Here is a 13,111-nt window from a genome sequence, read left to right as displayed (position 1 = left end):
CCCCCCCCAAAGAGCAGTCGAACAAGTTTGTTTAGAAAGTGGTTTTCGGTTCTGGAAGCTTTCACGCTAGAGGAACTTGCAGCTTTAACAAACTGAAGCGACGATTTATTAGTTGCTGGCTTCCCCCTCCTTTCCCGTACCATCGCCTTAAATATTCCGCGGGTTTCCAGGCGTTTTACTCTCGGTTCTGCACTTTTGTATTTTTCCTGGATGGCTTCAGTACGGAAAAAGCCAAGAGAGAAGGAGGGGGGGAAACCCCAAGAGAGAAATGAAGGGGCGGGGGGCAGGAGAGAAGAGAGAGAATAAGAAGGAAGCGTTGGCCTCTGTGGCGCGAATTAGAGCATCACAAATTATGTGGAGGGCTTCAGGGGGATTGGGAGGGGGGACGGGGGGGCTGTGGTAAGAGTGGAATGATGCGGCCATGAATCTGCCTTGCTAAACCCGGGCGGCCCCGAGGATGCTCGGCTGTCCGGCAGCGCATCCCTGCCCCGGCCCAGCGCAGGGTTCCACAGAGGAGGAGGTGAACCTATATATGTGGAGATATATTAATATATATATATATATATTCGTATACCTTTTTATATATAACTTCTATAGGGACAGGCTCGGCTGTTGCCCCGAGAACCTGCAAAGGGCTGCGGCGGCGGTGGTGGTTCCTGACTAACTCGCATCTCCCTCCCTTCCTCTCCCCCCGTTTCCAAAGGTTTGGTTCAAGAACCGCAGAGCCAAATGGAGAAAGAGAGAAAGGAACCAGCAAGCCGAGCTCTGCAAAAACGGCTTCGGTCCGCAGTTTAACGGCCTCATGCAGCCCTACGATGACATGTACCCCGGCTACTCATACAACAACTGGGCAGCCAAGGGCCTGACCTCTGCCTCCCTCTCCACCAAAAGCTTTCCTTTTTTCAACTCCATGAATGTCAACCCTCTGTCTTCTCAGAGCATGTTCTCCCCTCCAAACTCCATATCCTCCATGAGTATGTCTTCAAGCATGGTACCTTCTGCAGTCACCGGGGTGCCCGGCTCCAGCCTCAACAGCCTGAATAACTTGAACAACTTGAGCAATCCCTCCCTAAATTCTGCAGTGCCAACGCCAGCCTGTCCTTATGCTCCTCCAACACCTCCGTATGTTTATAGGGACACATGTAACTCGAGCTTGGCGAGTCTGAGACTTAAAGCCAAGCAGCACTCCAGTTTTGGCTATGCCAGTGTGCAGAACCCCGCTTCCAACCTGAGCGCTTGCCAGTACGCGGTGGACAGACCCGTGTGAAATATCCAAGTAGGAAACACTGCGTGGGAATCTCTCCCCATTTCCCGCAGAGACTGAGAATTTCACTAGAAAGTAATGGGCACTAGAGAGAAAAAGAAAGGAGGAAAAATCAGAGGCAGAGAGGAAGAGAAAGAGAGAGAGGAGGAAAAAAAAAGAGGAAACCACTGAAATAAGATAGTTCCTTTGTTTTCAAAGGACCTCCTACAGATTCTGAGATCTTTCTTTCACTAAGAGTATTTCAACAGTTACAAGGACATATATATATATATATATGGACAAATGTTTGACTGGATATGATATGACATTTTAATGTTACTATAAGCTTGTTATTTTTTAAGTTTAGCATTGTTAACATAAAAATGACTGAAAGGATGTATATATATCGAAATGTCAAATTAATTTTATAAAAGCAGTTGTTAGTAATATCACAACAGTGTTTTTAAAAGGTTAGGCTTTAAAATAAAGCATGTTACACAGAAGCGATTAGGATTTTTTCGCTTGCGAGCAAGGGAATGTATATACTAAATGCGACACTGTATGTTTCTAACATATAATTATTAAAAAATTGTGTGAATATCAGTTTTAGAATAGTACCTCTGGTGGATGCAATGATGTTTCTGATATTGCAATGTAAAACATGCCCTGTGTATAACATTTCGTACAATATTATTGTTTTACTTTTCAGCAAACATGAAAAAAAAATGTGTTTTATTTCATGGGAGTAAAATATACAGCATACAGTTCTGTCTGGATTTTTTATTTACTGAGCCAAGCTGTGCAGCAGCAACTAGTCTGCCATGATTGACTGATAGTTGACACTGGATCTCATTCTCTGGCAACTCGGGGTAGTACTTTTGCAATACAAATAAATGCTGGCATTTTTTTTCCGCATTAAAAAAAAATATCCCTCGTACTAACGTTGCATACTAGAGAAACATGGGACTTGGATCTCTTGGGTCCATTTTTTCCTCTGCGCAGCCCCGAGAAAATGGATTATTTGCCATCATTGAACTCGAGAATTACCAGCCACAAAGTTGCTGCATCTCGAGCATAAATTTGTCCTGCTGTGAAGGAAGCTTTTATTACATTAAAGAAAAGGGAGTGGGAGAGGAAAAAAAAAAAGGGAATTTTAAGAAGCCAGCTTGCAAACAAACTGCTCCTGTTCAAAATAATCTGTCCCCTTTGCCGCCCCCTGCGCTCACCTTCTTTCCCTTTAGCGGGGAGATCCTTCATGTAATATTACATTTCTATTTCCAAATCCCCCTTTCAGACATGAAGAGAAACAAAGAGCAGCCCAAATAACCGCAACCCCGTGGAGCGCGGGGGGTGAGAGGTTAGCCCGAGTTTCCTGCGACTTCGTGCTGCAACACGTCGTTGAAGGGAAAGGTCGTGCTCTCGTGTGTTTTGTTTTAAATAATATTGACCCATTCATTCTCAACCTGCTTGTTCGTGAAATTATACAGGATTATAACTTTGCCATTGCCAGACAATTGAAACAAATCAAGATGAATTGCTGCTCGGCCCTCCCATCGGCTCACACCCCGGGCGGGCGAGGAGGGGCTGCCGAGAGGGTGGGCAGCCGCAGGATCCGGCGGGAATATCGAGACACGAAGAAATTCCGCGGGCGCGTAAAGTGGCGAGGGGCGCAGGGGACGGCAGGGAGGAAATTCTACGCGGTGAGGGCGAGCTTGCTCCTTGAGCGGCCTTTGCGCGCTCGTTGCGCGCCTTTGTGAGGTCGGGAGGAGCTGCCGAGGTAGCCCGGGGGTGGGCGGACACGGCGGAGGGGGTTCCTTCCCCCCCAGCGGTTAGACGAGTAGAGAAGAGAGGGAGAGGGGAGAGGTCAGCGCCCCGCGCTTTCCCACGAGGAAAATGCTTCCCCCACACGAAATCAGGGTATTCTCCCGTGGGTCCACTTGCAGTGTGGACAAACCCCAACCTCCACTTCCCCCCCCCCCTCATTTTTTATTTCCTTTTAACACCCCTTATTTTTATTTTCTTTCCCCCCTTTTTTTCCTTCCTCATCACATTTTTATTAGATTTTTTTTTCATCTCTCTCATTTTGTTGCGAGGTTGGGGGCTTTAAAATTATTTTAGTATTTTACGCGTCTTTCTGCTTTCTTTTCCTCCGTGTGTTCTTGCCAGGGGGTCGATGGAGAGAAAGAACCTCCGTGCTTGGGACGGGGGGAGGCGGGAGGCCGCCCCCCCTCTTGTCCGGCCTCGCCGCCTCCCCGACCCAACGCCGCTCCCCTCGGTTTTTTCGCACCGTGTCAACACCTCACCCGGTGAGTGCCAGGAGCTGCCAAAAATGTCCCCTTTTTCCTCCTTCTCCTCCTCTTCCTCACTGGGCTGCGGGCGAAAGGTCTGAGGGTGACGGCGGCGAAGGGCTGGCAGCCCGGGAGCCCCCCTCGGGGATCGGGGGAGCCGGAGAAACGAGAGAGCTTTTCTGCCCAAACCCTCTCGGCGGGACGGGCTTGGAAATCAGCGAGCGGATCGCTGCGGGTTTCGGCACGGTATTTTACACGCTTTTTTCGGCTCTCGTTTCTTCTCGGTAGCTTTGGTTATTTATAGTCCTCTCTTATAAATATAAATATATATATATACATATAAAATGTCGGTATATATATATATTTAGAATATGTGTGTGCGTGGAGAAATATTAGATATATAATACATAGTATATGCATATACATTTAGAAGAATAATATATACCGATTCCGGACCAAAAAAAAAAAAAAAAAAATTGGATCAGAGTTTTTCAGTCTACTGTGTAATGGCTCAAACGATGAAAAATCAACGTGACCGCTCAGAGAGGACATAAATCACTCCGAGAGTAATCTGAATTTCTCTTTCTCCCCCTAGCTGAAGCCTTGAGGGTCATCATTTTTCTGCGCCACTTGACCAAAGATATAATGTTTTGATTAGGTCGTAAATCAAAATCTTGGGTCGTGGTGGGGTTTTTTTTCTTTCATTTTTTTTTTTTTCCGGGGGCTTTCCTTCTCCTTATCGGCGGTGGCAGTGTGAACCTGGAACAATGGAGGCCGCAAAGAGGGGGAGAAAGAGCCACAACGAAATGGGGAATTTGCAAAATATCTATTTGCAGAAGTGGGGGGGAGAATGGTTAAACAAGGGGCTCACACCCCCTCGCACCCCCCTCGACCCTCGGAAAGGCCGATTCAGGCTGCCTGCTGCGCAACCCCCCGCGCGGGGCGTGCGAGCGGGCAGCGCCGTCTGCCTCCCAATCCACATCCCAATCCACATCCCAATCCACAGTCCTGCCGGCCCGCGCAGCCCCCACCACCCCCCGATCGGTGCTGCGGCCGCGGCCGCGGAGCGGCGCCGGGAGCGCGCCCCTTCCAGCCGGGGCCGGGGGTTCCCGGGCTCCCTGTCCCCGCACTGGCCCCGGGCCCGTATCCCGGTGCGGCTCCGTTCTTTTGTTTTCGGACGGTGCCTTCCCGCACTTTGAACCCCGGCGGCGTGCGCGAGTCCCTGGCCGTCAGATCGGAGTGCCTCGCCTCGCAAAGGTCAAAATGACGCTCAGATATGGATGTATCTCCTTTTGATTATTGTCTGTGCTTCCCGTTGTCCTTTACTTGCTTTGTTTTTAGTACGTGAGTGCTCATCCGCGTGTGCCTTCCCAAACCAGCGAGATACCGATCTTTACATACCTGTACAGTTGTTTCTACCTATAAAAAAAAGAACTTTTTTTTCCTTAGACATTCATTAGCATTTTTGGAGGGAAGTAACTTCCTTGGGAAAATAGTTGACATCTGAGCCCGGGAAAGGGTTTGTTGTTGGTTTGTTTTTTTTTTCTTCAATAAAACTGCTTTCGGAGGCATTTTTTTTTCTTTCAATAATGCTCCGTTGTGGAGCGGGGGCGACGGCACTTGCAGGTTTGCAGCCCGCCTTCCCCCGCCGGCGCGGACAGGGTTGCGGGGGGTGTGCGAGTGGCGTGGAGGGGGGGTCTCACATCCCGGCTTAAGACAAGGAGGGAGGACAGGGGCCCGGCTCACAGCACTGGCGCTAACACGCTTTTTCGGGGCCTATAATTTACCTTGCTAAATGCCTGCTTTGGTACGCGTATTACATATGTAGGTCTGGATATTGGGCACCCGATAGAGCGTAACAGTCAATAATCCAGAAACTTGGAAGGATTTACACCTTCGGAGCTCCATACAGTGCCGGACTAATTGATTGCTAAATCTGAAGTTTTCTAAATGCGAACCCCCTTTTGGAATTAATTTCTCCAGCCTTCTGCATCTACTTCTAAGAGAGGGGAAATAAAATAAACTCTAACTTGAAAATTTTAAGCGGTAAGGGAATATTTTTTGATTTTCGGGGGTTTGTTTTGTTTTGTTTTGTTTGTGTGTTTTATTTTGTTGGAGGTTTTGAATGAAAAAATAAAGACATTTGAGGCCGCTTTTCGGGACCTCGGCACCACTCGTGCCAGGCAGATCCGCGGGACTGGAGCGGGCAGGACGGAGCCGGTGCTCCGCGCCCCTGCGCAGGGAGCCAGCCCTCTGGAGGTGCTCGACGAACGTCCCTCTGGTCGATCCGTGATTTCGGGGACGAGGGTGGCTTGTTTGGTCGCTTTCGCCCTTGCGGCTGTGACCACCCCCCGCCTGCCCCGAAGTGCAGGGGGCAGCGCGGGTCGCTGCCGCCGCCGCGGAGCCAGGCGGGGCAGGGCAAACGCTGCCGCAGCCACAGAGGGATCCGAGCCGCGCCTGCCTTCTCGGAGGGCGGGCTGTGACTGCGCGGGGGGGCCACCGGCCTGACCCCGGCCCCGCGACCTCGCACGGCCGCCGCCAGCCCGTGCCCGGCAGCTCTAGCGACGCACCCGGCGGTGGCAGCGGGAGAGCGGGGCCTCACCGTCCTCAGCCCCACGGGAAGGAGGCAGCGTGACCGAGCTGGGGACACGTATCCTCCCGCGGCACCGCCTCGGCAAGAGCCTGGGCCGGACCCCACGCGGGGAGGGGGCGGCTCGGCAGGCCCTGCGCGGCCGCGACTCTACAAAGCCGTATCCCCGGGAGTTTTGGGCTAGCGGCGCGATTTGCGCGGCTAGAGCCTCCCGTCGGGAGCGGGGTATGGATGCGGCTGATGGCCAACCCGAAACCAGGAGAAAAGAAAAAAATAAAAGGATTTAAAAAAAAAAAAAAAAAAAGCCACAAACTCCCCAGTAGCACACCCGGGAGCCGGAGGCCGCGAGTGCCTCGCTCCGGCGGTGAGGAAGACCTGAGCGCCCTTTGGAGTCAGCCCCCTGCCCCGGCGGCGGGGCGCGGCTCCGAGGAAGGAGCCGTCTGAGCCCTGTGTGTGCGCAAGTGTGCAAAGAGTGTGCAAGAGTGTGGGAGAGACCCGGCCCCGGCCCTGAGTGTCCCCACCAAGCCGGAGTGCAGCGGGGAAGCGCCTCAGGTTCACTCCCGCGCATATATGCACACATACATGTGTAATACACGCACGCGTGTCGATTGCACACACACGTGTACTTTACACGAACACGCACAGACACACATGCGCACACACATACAGAGTGCTGTGTGGGCTGCGCTCTGTAGCCGCCGCCCGCAGATGGGAGGGATGCTCCGGACGCTTTGGGACTGGCCATGCACACACCGGGACGGTGAAACCCACGCCTGATAGGAATGGGGGGGCGTGATCGCCTTCCAGTGTCTCCTGGCGTTTGACCTCAGCTCCAGGGGCTGAGGGGCTGTGGCGGGGCCCGGCATAGAGCGAGGCCGATGGCCGCAGCCCCTTCCGCGGCCGCGGACTTGCGCCCACCGCTAAGCCCGGCCCGCGTTGAACATTAACCGGCTGGAGCGGCCCCGCGGTGTAATAGGCTATGTATAAAAATGAATCATCTCCCAGGCTGTAGTAAAACGTCCTGTAAAGTCCACCTATAAATCCTGGTATGCACTTAGTGCTCTCGGCTTCACGTCTTACCGTTGCTACGTAGTATTTGCCATTCCCTCCTCTCCCCCCTTTTCTCTCCCTCGAAATCCCACTGGCTGTCTGCGGTCCTAACCCTGGGTCCACAAGCCCTGGGATGCAGTCTCAGCCCCCCGTGAGGTGAGCTCTCGGGGGAGCCCCGAGGGTCGCAACCGTCGGGGCGCTGGGGCCGCCTCGCTCTCTCCATACTACGGCGAGGAGAAGAACAAGCGGGACAGGCCCGGCCCTCAACCCTCCAGGGCGGCAGAGCCCCCACCGCCCGGGGCCAGCCTAGGTGGGGCGGCTCGCAGCTGTCCCTGCTGCTCCCGCCCTTCGAGGGGTCTGTGTCTGCGCCTGCGATAAGAAGAGCTACTCATACACTGCAGCAAGGCTCTATAAAACTCATCAAGGCTCCCCCCTGCAAATTCGTTACATATTTTTCTCGGGATTAAAGGGAAAAGAGGAAGAATATCTAATCTGATTGGAGCGCAGTACTGCATAGCCTCGGTGGGCAGACACGGGCAAGGGTCAGTGAGAGCGTAGCCCACAATTCAAATCTGCTGCTGAGATTTACGCAATCGGAAAGGAACCCGAGGAACAAGCCCCCTGGCCTGCTGGGTGTGTATATGGAGAAATGGCAGCACTCGGGAAAACACGAGGGTGGAGCCGAGTTCATCACTTGATGTGCATATTTAGTGTGGTGGTAGTCCCACTGCCTCACGAGGGACTACTTCCATGCTGAAAGTTATTCACATGCCTGAGTGATTTGCTGGATTGCGGCCATATGGAAAGCAATAAATATAAGTGGCTACTTCTGTGCAAGAAAGAGATCCAGAGATCTCACAAGTAATTTTCCAGCAGATCCAGATCTCGTACTTTTAAGATAAAAGTGAAGAGAACTTTTTTGCTTCATTCAACTAATAAAAACCAAGCCCACCAACAACTAATGTCACTGGGACAACAAAAGCATAAAGGAGTAAAAAGCCTTTCCGTTACGAAAAACCTTGATGGGCACTTTCAAGGATGCATTATCTGGAGAGGAGGAGGAATCTACAAGCCTGTGACAATGTAGTTTTCAACCTTCCAAGCTACAAACTCTTGCATCTGCTTTGGTTGATGCAGAACTAAGGAATGAAGGAATTTCTTGCCAGGCTGGAGGACGACGTGTCATTATGAGTGGGTCCCAGCCCGTTTGGTGCTCCTTTGAAGACAGAAGAGCCTGAGCTGGCAGTGCTCAGTGCAAGGGCAGTTCCCAAGCAAGCAGAAACCCTCCCTACGAGGTTTGGGGTGGTTGAATTCCCATGATTTCTCCAGGGAAGGTCATGCGTGCTTCCCACTCCTCAGCTGGGATGGGAAGAGCAGTGGAGAAGGAGGTGGCTTTTCTGACCTCTTTCTTCTATATGCGGAGCCAAAGTCTCTGGCATTTCTCAATTTTTTTAAAAAAAAATTTTCATGCAAAGCAAAACAGAGTTTGAGTAAAATAATAGTATCCAGCTTTTGGCAAAGCTTCCTATAAATTCATAGCTTTAGCCTGGACTCTCTCATGGCCAGACTGTAAATTTTCATGTTCTAACTCCCTGTGACAAATCTCTAGCCCCAGTCATTGTTATTTCCTTCAGCTTTCACATCCTTCTGGCAAAAATCTCCAACTCTGGCATTCTTTCCCCAAAACAGAAATTCCTACCACAAGGCCCATCACCCTGAGAACATTTTTTAATAACCATGTTTGGAAAATGAAAATAAGATACATAAAATATATGAATGCGAGAAACATCAAATGAAAACTTGGAAGGGGTTTCAAGTAGTATTACAAATAGGAAATAGCTTTCCAGAGATAAAAATACTCCATGTGTTTTGTTAACACCAACAGGCAGCTGAGCTTTATTCTTATGGTTTATTTGGATGTTAAGGGACACCTTTGTCCTACTTGATGTACTTGTAACTGCTGGCTGAGCCAGGAGGTCAGAGACTTTAGCTTGTAATCAGTGGGTGACCGGCAACATCCCCGACAAATAATGTTGGCGTGACACGATCAGGGCAACAGCCATTCTCACATGTCAACAGCTATGGCTCAGTGAGTCCAAGTAAAGGGCTTGGGGAGGGATGTTTCATAGCACAGGTCATTTTTTTAGTCCTGGACTATGCACCTGAGATGCTGCTTAAAACTTCACCCCCTGATGCAGAGCAGAAAAATTGGCTCCTACTGAAAAGGGTGGTTTTGTTTTATTTTGGTTTGGGTTTTTTTCACAACAAAAAGGGGTATTAATTACCTCTAAGAGTGGTCTCATTGCTCATTAACTGACAGTTGTAGGTTCTCAGAAACTTACGGGGTGTTTCCTTTGAATTATCTAGGGCACAGGACATGTTGCATTATTCTGTCTTCTGAACAAAAAGGCTTCTGAAACTGGAGCACAGCTCTAACAATTCTTTCCATGACAATGGAGTACTTAATTCTTGTGATGGCCAGGCACTGCTATTTGAGACCACTCAAATTCCCTCTGGTAGAGCTGGCAATTCTGGGGACATAAATAACACAGCTTGGGGACCCAGGCAAGCATTGTTTACATGGAAATGCTATGGGCCTGCACTGGTCAGTGTAGTGTTTTCCTCCTTGTGCTGGGAGGAGCAGAAGCTGTGACATGCTTGTCGATCCAATGGGGCATGTATGCATATACATAAATCCCATTGGCTTCCAATGGCATTTGAACAGGATGAGTACTACTCGACGCAGACTGGAAGACAGCAGGAATGGAGCATGTGCCCACAGAACATGCTGAACCAGGACCAGGCTCCCAGGCTGGAAAAGAAGGACTGGGAACAGGTTCCCTTTTCATGGCCTTAGACAGGCTCATTTAATCTTGCATGGCTGGGCAAGGAGAATAACTGGAGGTTCTACAGTGCCCAGAATGAAAACATTCCCAACCAGAAAATACTTAATCTCTGGCCACAGCAATCGATCAGCTGTTTGGAACCAGGGTATGTTTCATGTTTAGGGAAATAGATGAATTAAAATTAGAGAAAACCCGCTAAAGGAGCTCTGTGAAGGCTTTTCACGGGGGAAGGAAGAGACCAGGCTGTCAAGGCTATGGAGACCATGCTGACCCTGTGTAGAGGTTGCAGGCATGAGCAGACACCATGCAGATGCATGCTAGAAACACATTACATTAAAAATCATGGAGTTGTTCCCTTATTTCTCTCTTCTGGCTGGAGAAATGAAGCCGAAGAAAGAATAAGAAGAAAAGATGAAACAGCTTGAGAAGAAGAAAAGACATCTTATTTCTGGTTCCTGTGAGATGTCCTGTGCAGTGACTGTCACAAGAAGAAACCTCCATCAAATACAACGCCACTGAAACCAATGTGCTGGCATATTAAGAAAAAATCTGAATGCTCTCTAGATCAGCTCAGGGGTGGTATGTTACAAGAGTGATAATTTTGAACCTAATTCTTTGGTGATGTAACCCAAGCAAATTTGTTTTACTGCTTTATTTTAGTTGCACATTTTCACTTTCTTAAAAGAAATCTAATTGAAATAAGCCTGCAGAGGGAAAATGGGACAGCTAAGTTGGTAGTCATAATGTAGATTCTATAAAGGTAATGAAGATACTCATAATTTATTCTTTGTTATTCTTCATGGCCTCTGATTAATTTCACTGCAAAATTTAGTTTACATGTATATACCAGCAGAGCGTGTGGAGTGTTGTGGGCAGAATGCCATCCTGAGGATTAGGAATGTCAGGCTGTTACAAAGGAAAAAGCACAGCCTAGAACAGCCCTCAAGGAGTAATGCTCCAGTCCTGTCCTGCCATGTTTTCCACTGGAGGGAACTGCAGGGTGCTTGAGAAGGTACCTGCTCGAGGAATTCTTCTCAGTGCACTGAGGTCTCCCAGAGGTACAAAGAAAAGCCTCCCTCTGTCCATTAGGAGATGAGTGATTTGAGGCTAGAAACATGGGCTTTAGCCAAATGAGCGAAAAGTATAAAATTGCAAAAAGCAGTTCTTGATATCTTGGCAAGAAACTCAAGACAGCACCCGACACTCGTCTCCACATAACGCTATAGTCCAACACTGCTGAACTCTGAAAGGCGTGACATTAGATACGCAATGCTGGCTCCGCGGCCTCTGGGATTAAACTGCTGCCATGCAATCTGGTGTAGTGACTGGTGCTGGAGACACAGTACCCCAAGGGGCTCTTGATGTTTTAGACTGTAGCCAAGAGCCTGCAACAGTTGCTGTTGACTGGAGGCACAGTAGTAACCCCACTTTCAGCTTCTTCCCACTCTCCCAAATTCCCCTGTGATGTGTTTATGGATGGGATGCCTCCTTCCTCTGGAAGTGAACTCTTCTTACCAACTCCCTCTGTGAGCAAACAGTAAAACCCTGAGGGAGCTGGGGGCTGAGTTGGGTTTGGGCCCCCAGCACCAAGAGGGTGAGACAATTGCTGGATACTACGCATGTAAGTTCAGAATGACCTTTTGCCTTTAGCAAAGAGGGTCAGACAGACTCACCGTGTCTCCTGGACCCTTCTACACAGAGGGCCCTTGGCCATGGCGTTACAGGCCCATCCCAAAATCTGGCAGGTTGTGAAGCTGAGCCTAGCCAACTAGGTTACAAATAGGCTGTACATATGCTGAACTCGGTGAAATGCAGGACACCAGCACTAGTTCATGTTTCAGGCCCATGGACAAGGTCAAGCCACTAAGATGGTGTTTAAACTGAAGGATCTGGGATGCTTCAAGACCTTCAGATCCAAGTGCAAATCCTGGTCATCTAGATTGGTGTAATGCTTTAAGCAGTCAAAAACGTGTTGAATAATCCTATGGATTCAACCAGAGGAAGGAAATCAAGCATGCAAGCAAGCTTCGAGGGAATTACAGTGTGTTTTCATCGGGTCCTTGGTGTGTGCACCCAAAAGGTCCCGTGTAGTTCATATGCCATGCAGACATTCTTTTTCACCTGCCCTTTGAGGAACAATTGCCTAACTAGAGCAACAATTGTCTCCCATATGGTGTAAAGATAAAAGTGCATTGGTGTTTGTGAAAAGCTCCATTAACTTGGTAAGGAAGAGCATTTCAGCATATGGACAACAAATTAAATCCCTAATTTCTATCTATAAATGGGTAGTTCCTATGCATAATGCACACTTTAATTTTTGTGTTGTTTGCATTTTTTTATTATTTTTTACTTTTTATTTTTGTTGTTCTTGTTACTGGTTTTTAATTGATAAGATTGTTGTTCCAACTCCATACCTTTTATTCTGGTGAAAAACCTAATCTTCATAAAACTGTCTGGAGACAAAGTGGCTTGTTTGCCTATAAACTGGAAATTGGCTACCTTCACTAAGGAACCACAAAAGGTTTCAATCAAAAAGACAAGCATGGCAACAGGAAAAACTGACTCAGAATGAAGCAGCCACCTCACTGCAATATCATTAAGGAAAGACTTTAATAGGCTGGGACAGATTTATAATAATTAGTACAACTAGCTCATTAGCTGAGATAAGGCATCTACAGCATATAGCATGTCTCTCTGTGAAATTGTAGACAAGTGTGAGCTGATTACATTACATGTAAGTAGTGGGGTGAAGCAGGACGTTTGTCCAAATACACGTAAATAGAGTACCTAATAGTTTAGCTACTATGCCATGAATGATTTATACATCTCTGCTTTGTCAAATCAGGTTGACCAAGTCAGATCTTTTCATTTGGTCCTCCCAGGGAAAAGAGCACAGTGTTTTCAGGGCTCGTCTCCAGAAAAAGTGCCACAGTGGTAGAGATTGGCAAAGGATCTAGAGCTAGACAGGGCCTCCCTTAAGCTAAAGTGTTTAAGAGATTTTTAATGTGTAATTTAAGATGTTTGCTGAGAAATAGAGACTCTGATTTAACTATTTGCAGCTTATGATTTTTCCATTAGAAAATCTTAAGGAACC

At 48.7% G+C, this 13,111-nt stretch overlaps 2 protein-coding genes across 2 annotated transcripts in view; one reads left to right on the top strand and one right to left on the bottom strand.

Moving 5' to 3' along the window:
• PITX2 (paired like homeodomain 2) overlaps positions 1-2,007 on the top strand; it is a 4,678-nt gene extending 2,671 nt beyond the window's left edge. Inside the window, exon 3 of the mRNA XM_042049948.1 lies at positions 704-2,007. Coding sequence (XP_041905882.1) covers positions 704-1,267 — 564 coding nt within the window. The 3' untranslated portion in view covers positions 1,268-2,007. The remainder of the gene's footprint in view (positions 1-703) is intronic.
• A 3,107-nt stretch (positions 2,008-5,114) lies between these two features.
• Positions 5,115-7,394, bottom strand: LOC121675063 (basic salivary proline-rich protein 1-like). The gene is made up of 4 exons (XM_042050034.1): positions 7,202-7,394; positions 6,875-7,098; positions 5,673-6,271; positions 5,115-5,241 (listed from the first exon to the last, which is right to left on the bottom strand). The coding sequence occupies exons 1-4, from the start codon at positions 7,392-7,394 to the stop codon at positions 5,115-5,117; spliced, it is 1,143 nt and encodes a 380-aa protein (XP_041905968.1).
• Between the last annotated feature and the right edge of the window lie 5,717 nt (positions 7,395-13,111).

Source organism: Corvus kubaryi, unplaced genomic scaffold (assembly GCF_017639235.1).
Source record: "Corvus kubaryi isolate FWS band 111438036 unplaced genomic scaffold, C.kubaryi_AGA036_p1.0 71, whole genome shotgun sequence".
Taxonomy (NCBI): Eukaryota; Metazoa; Chordata; class Aves; order Passeriformes; family Corvidae; genus Corvus; species Corvus kubaryi.
The sequence above is the reverse complement of the archived record's forward strand: the minus strand, read 5'-3'. Positions and strand labels throughout refer to the sequence as shown.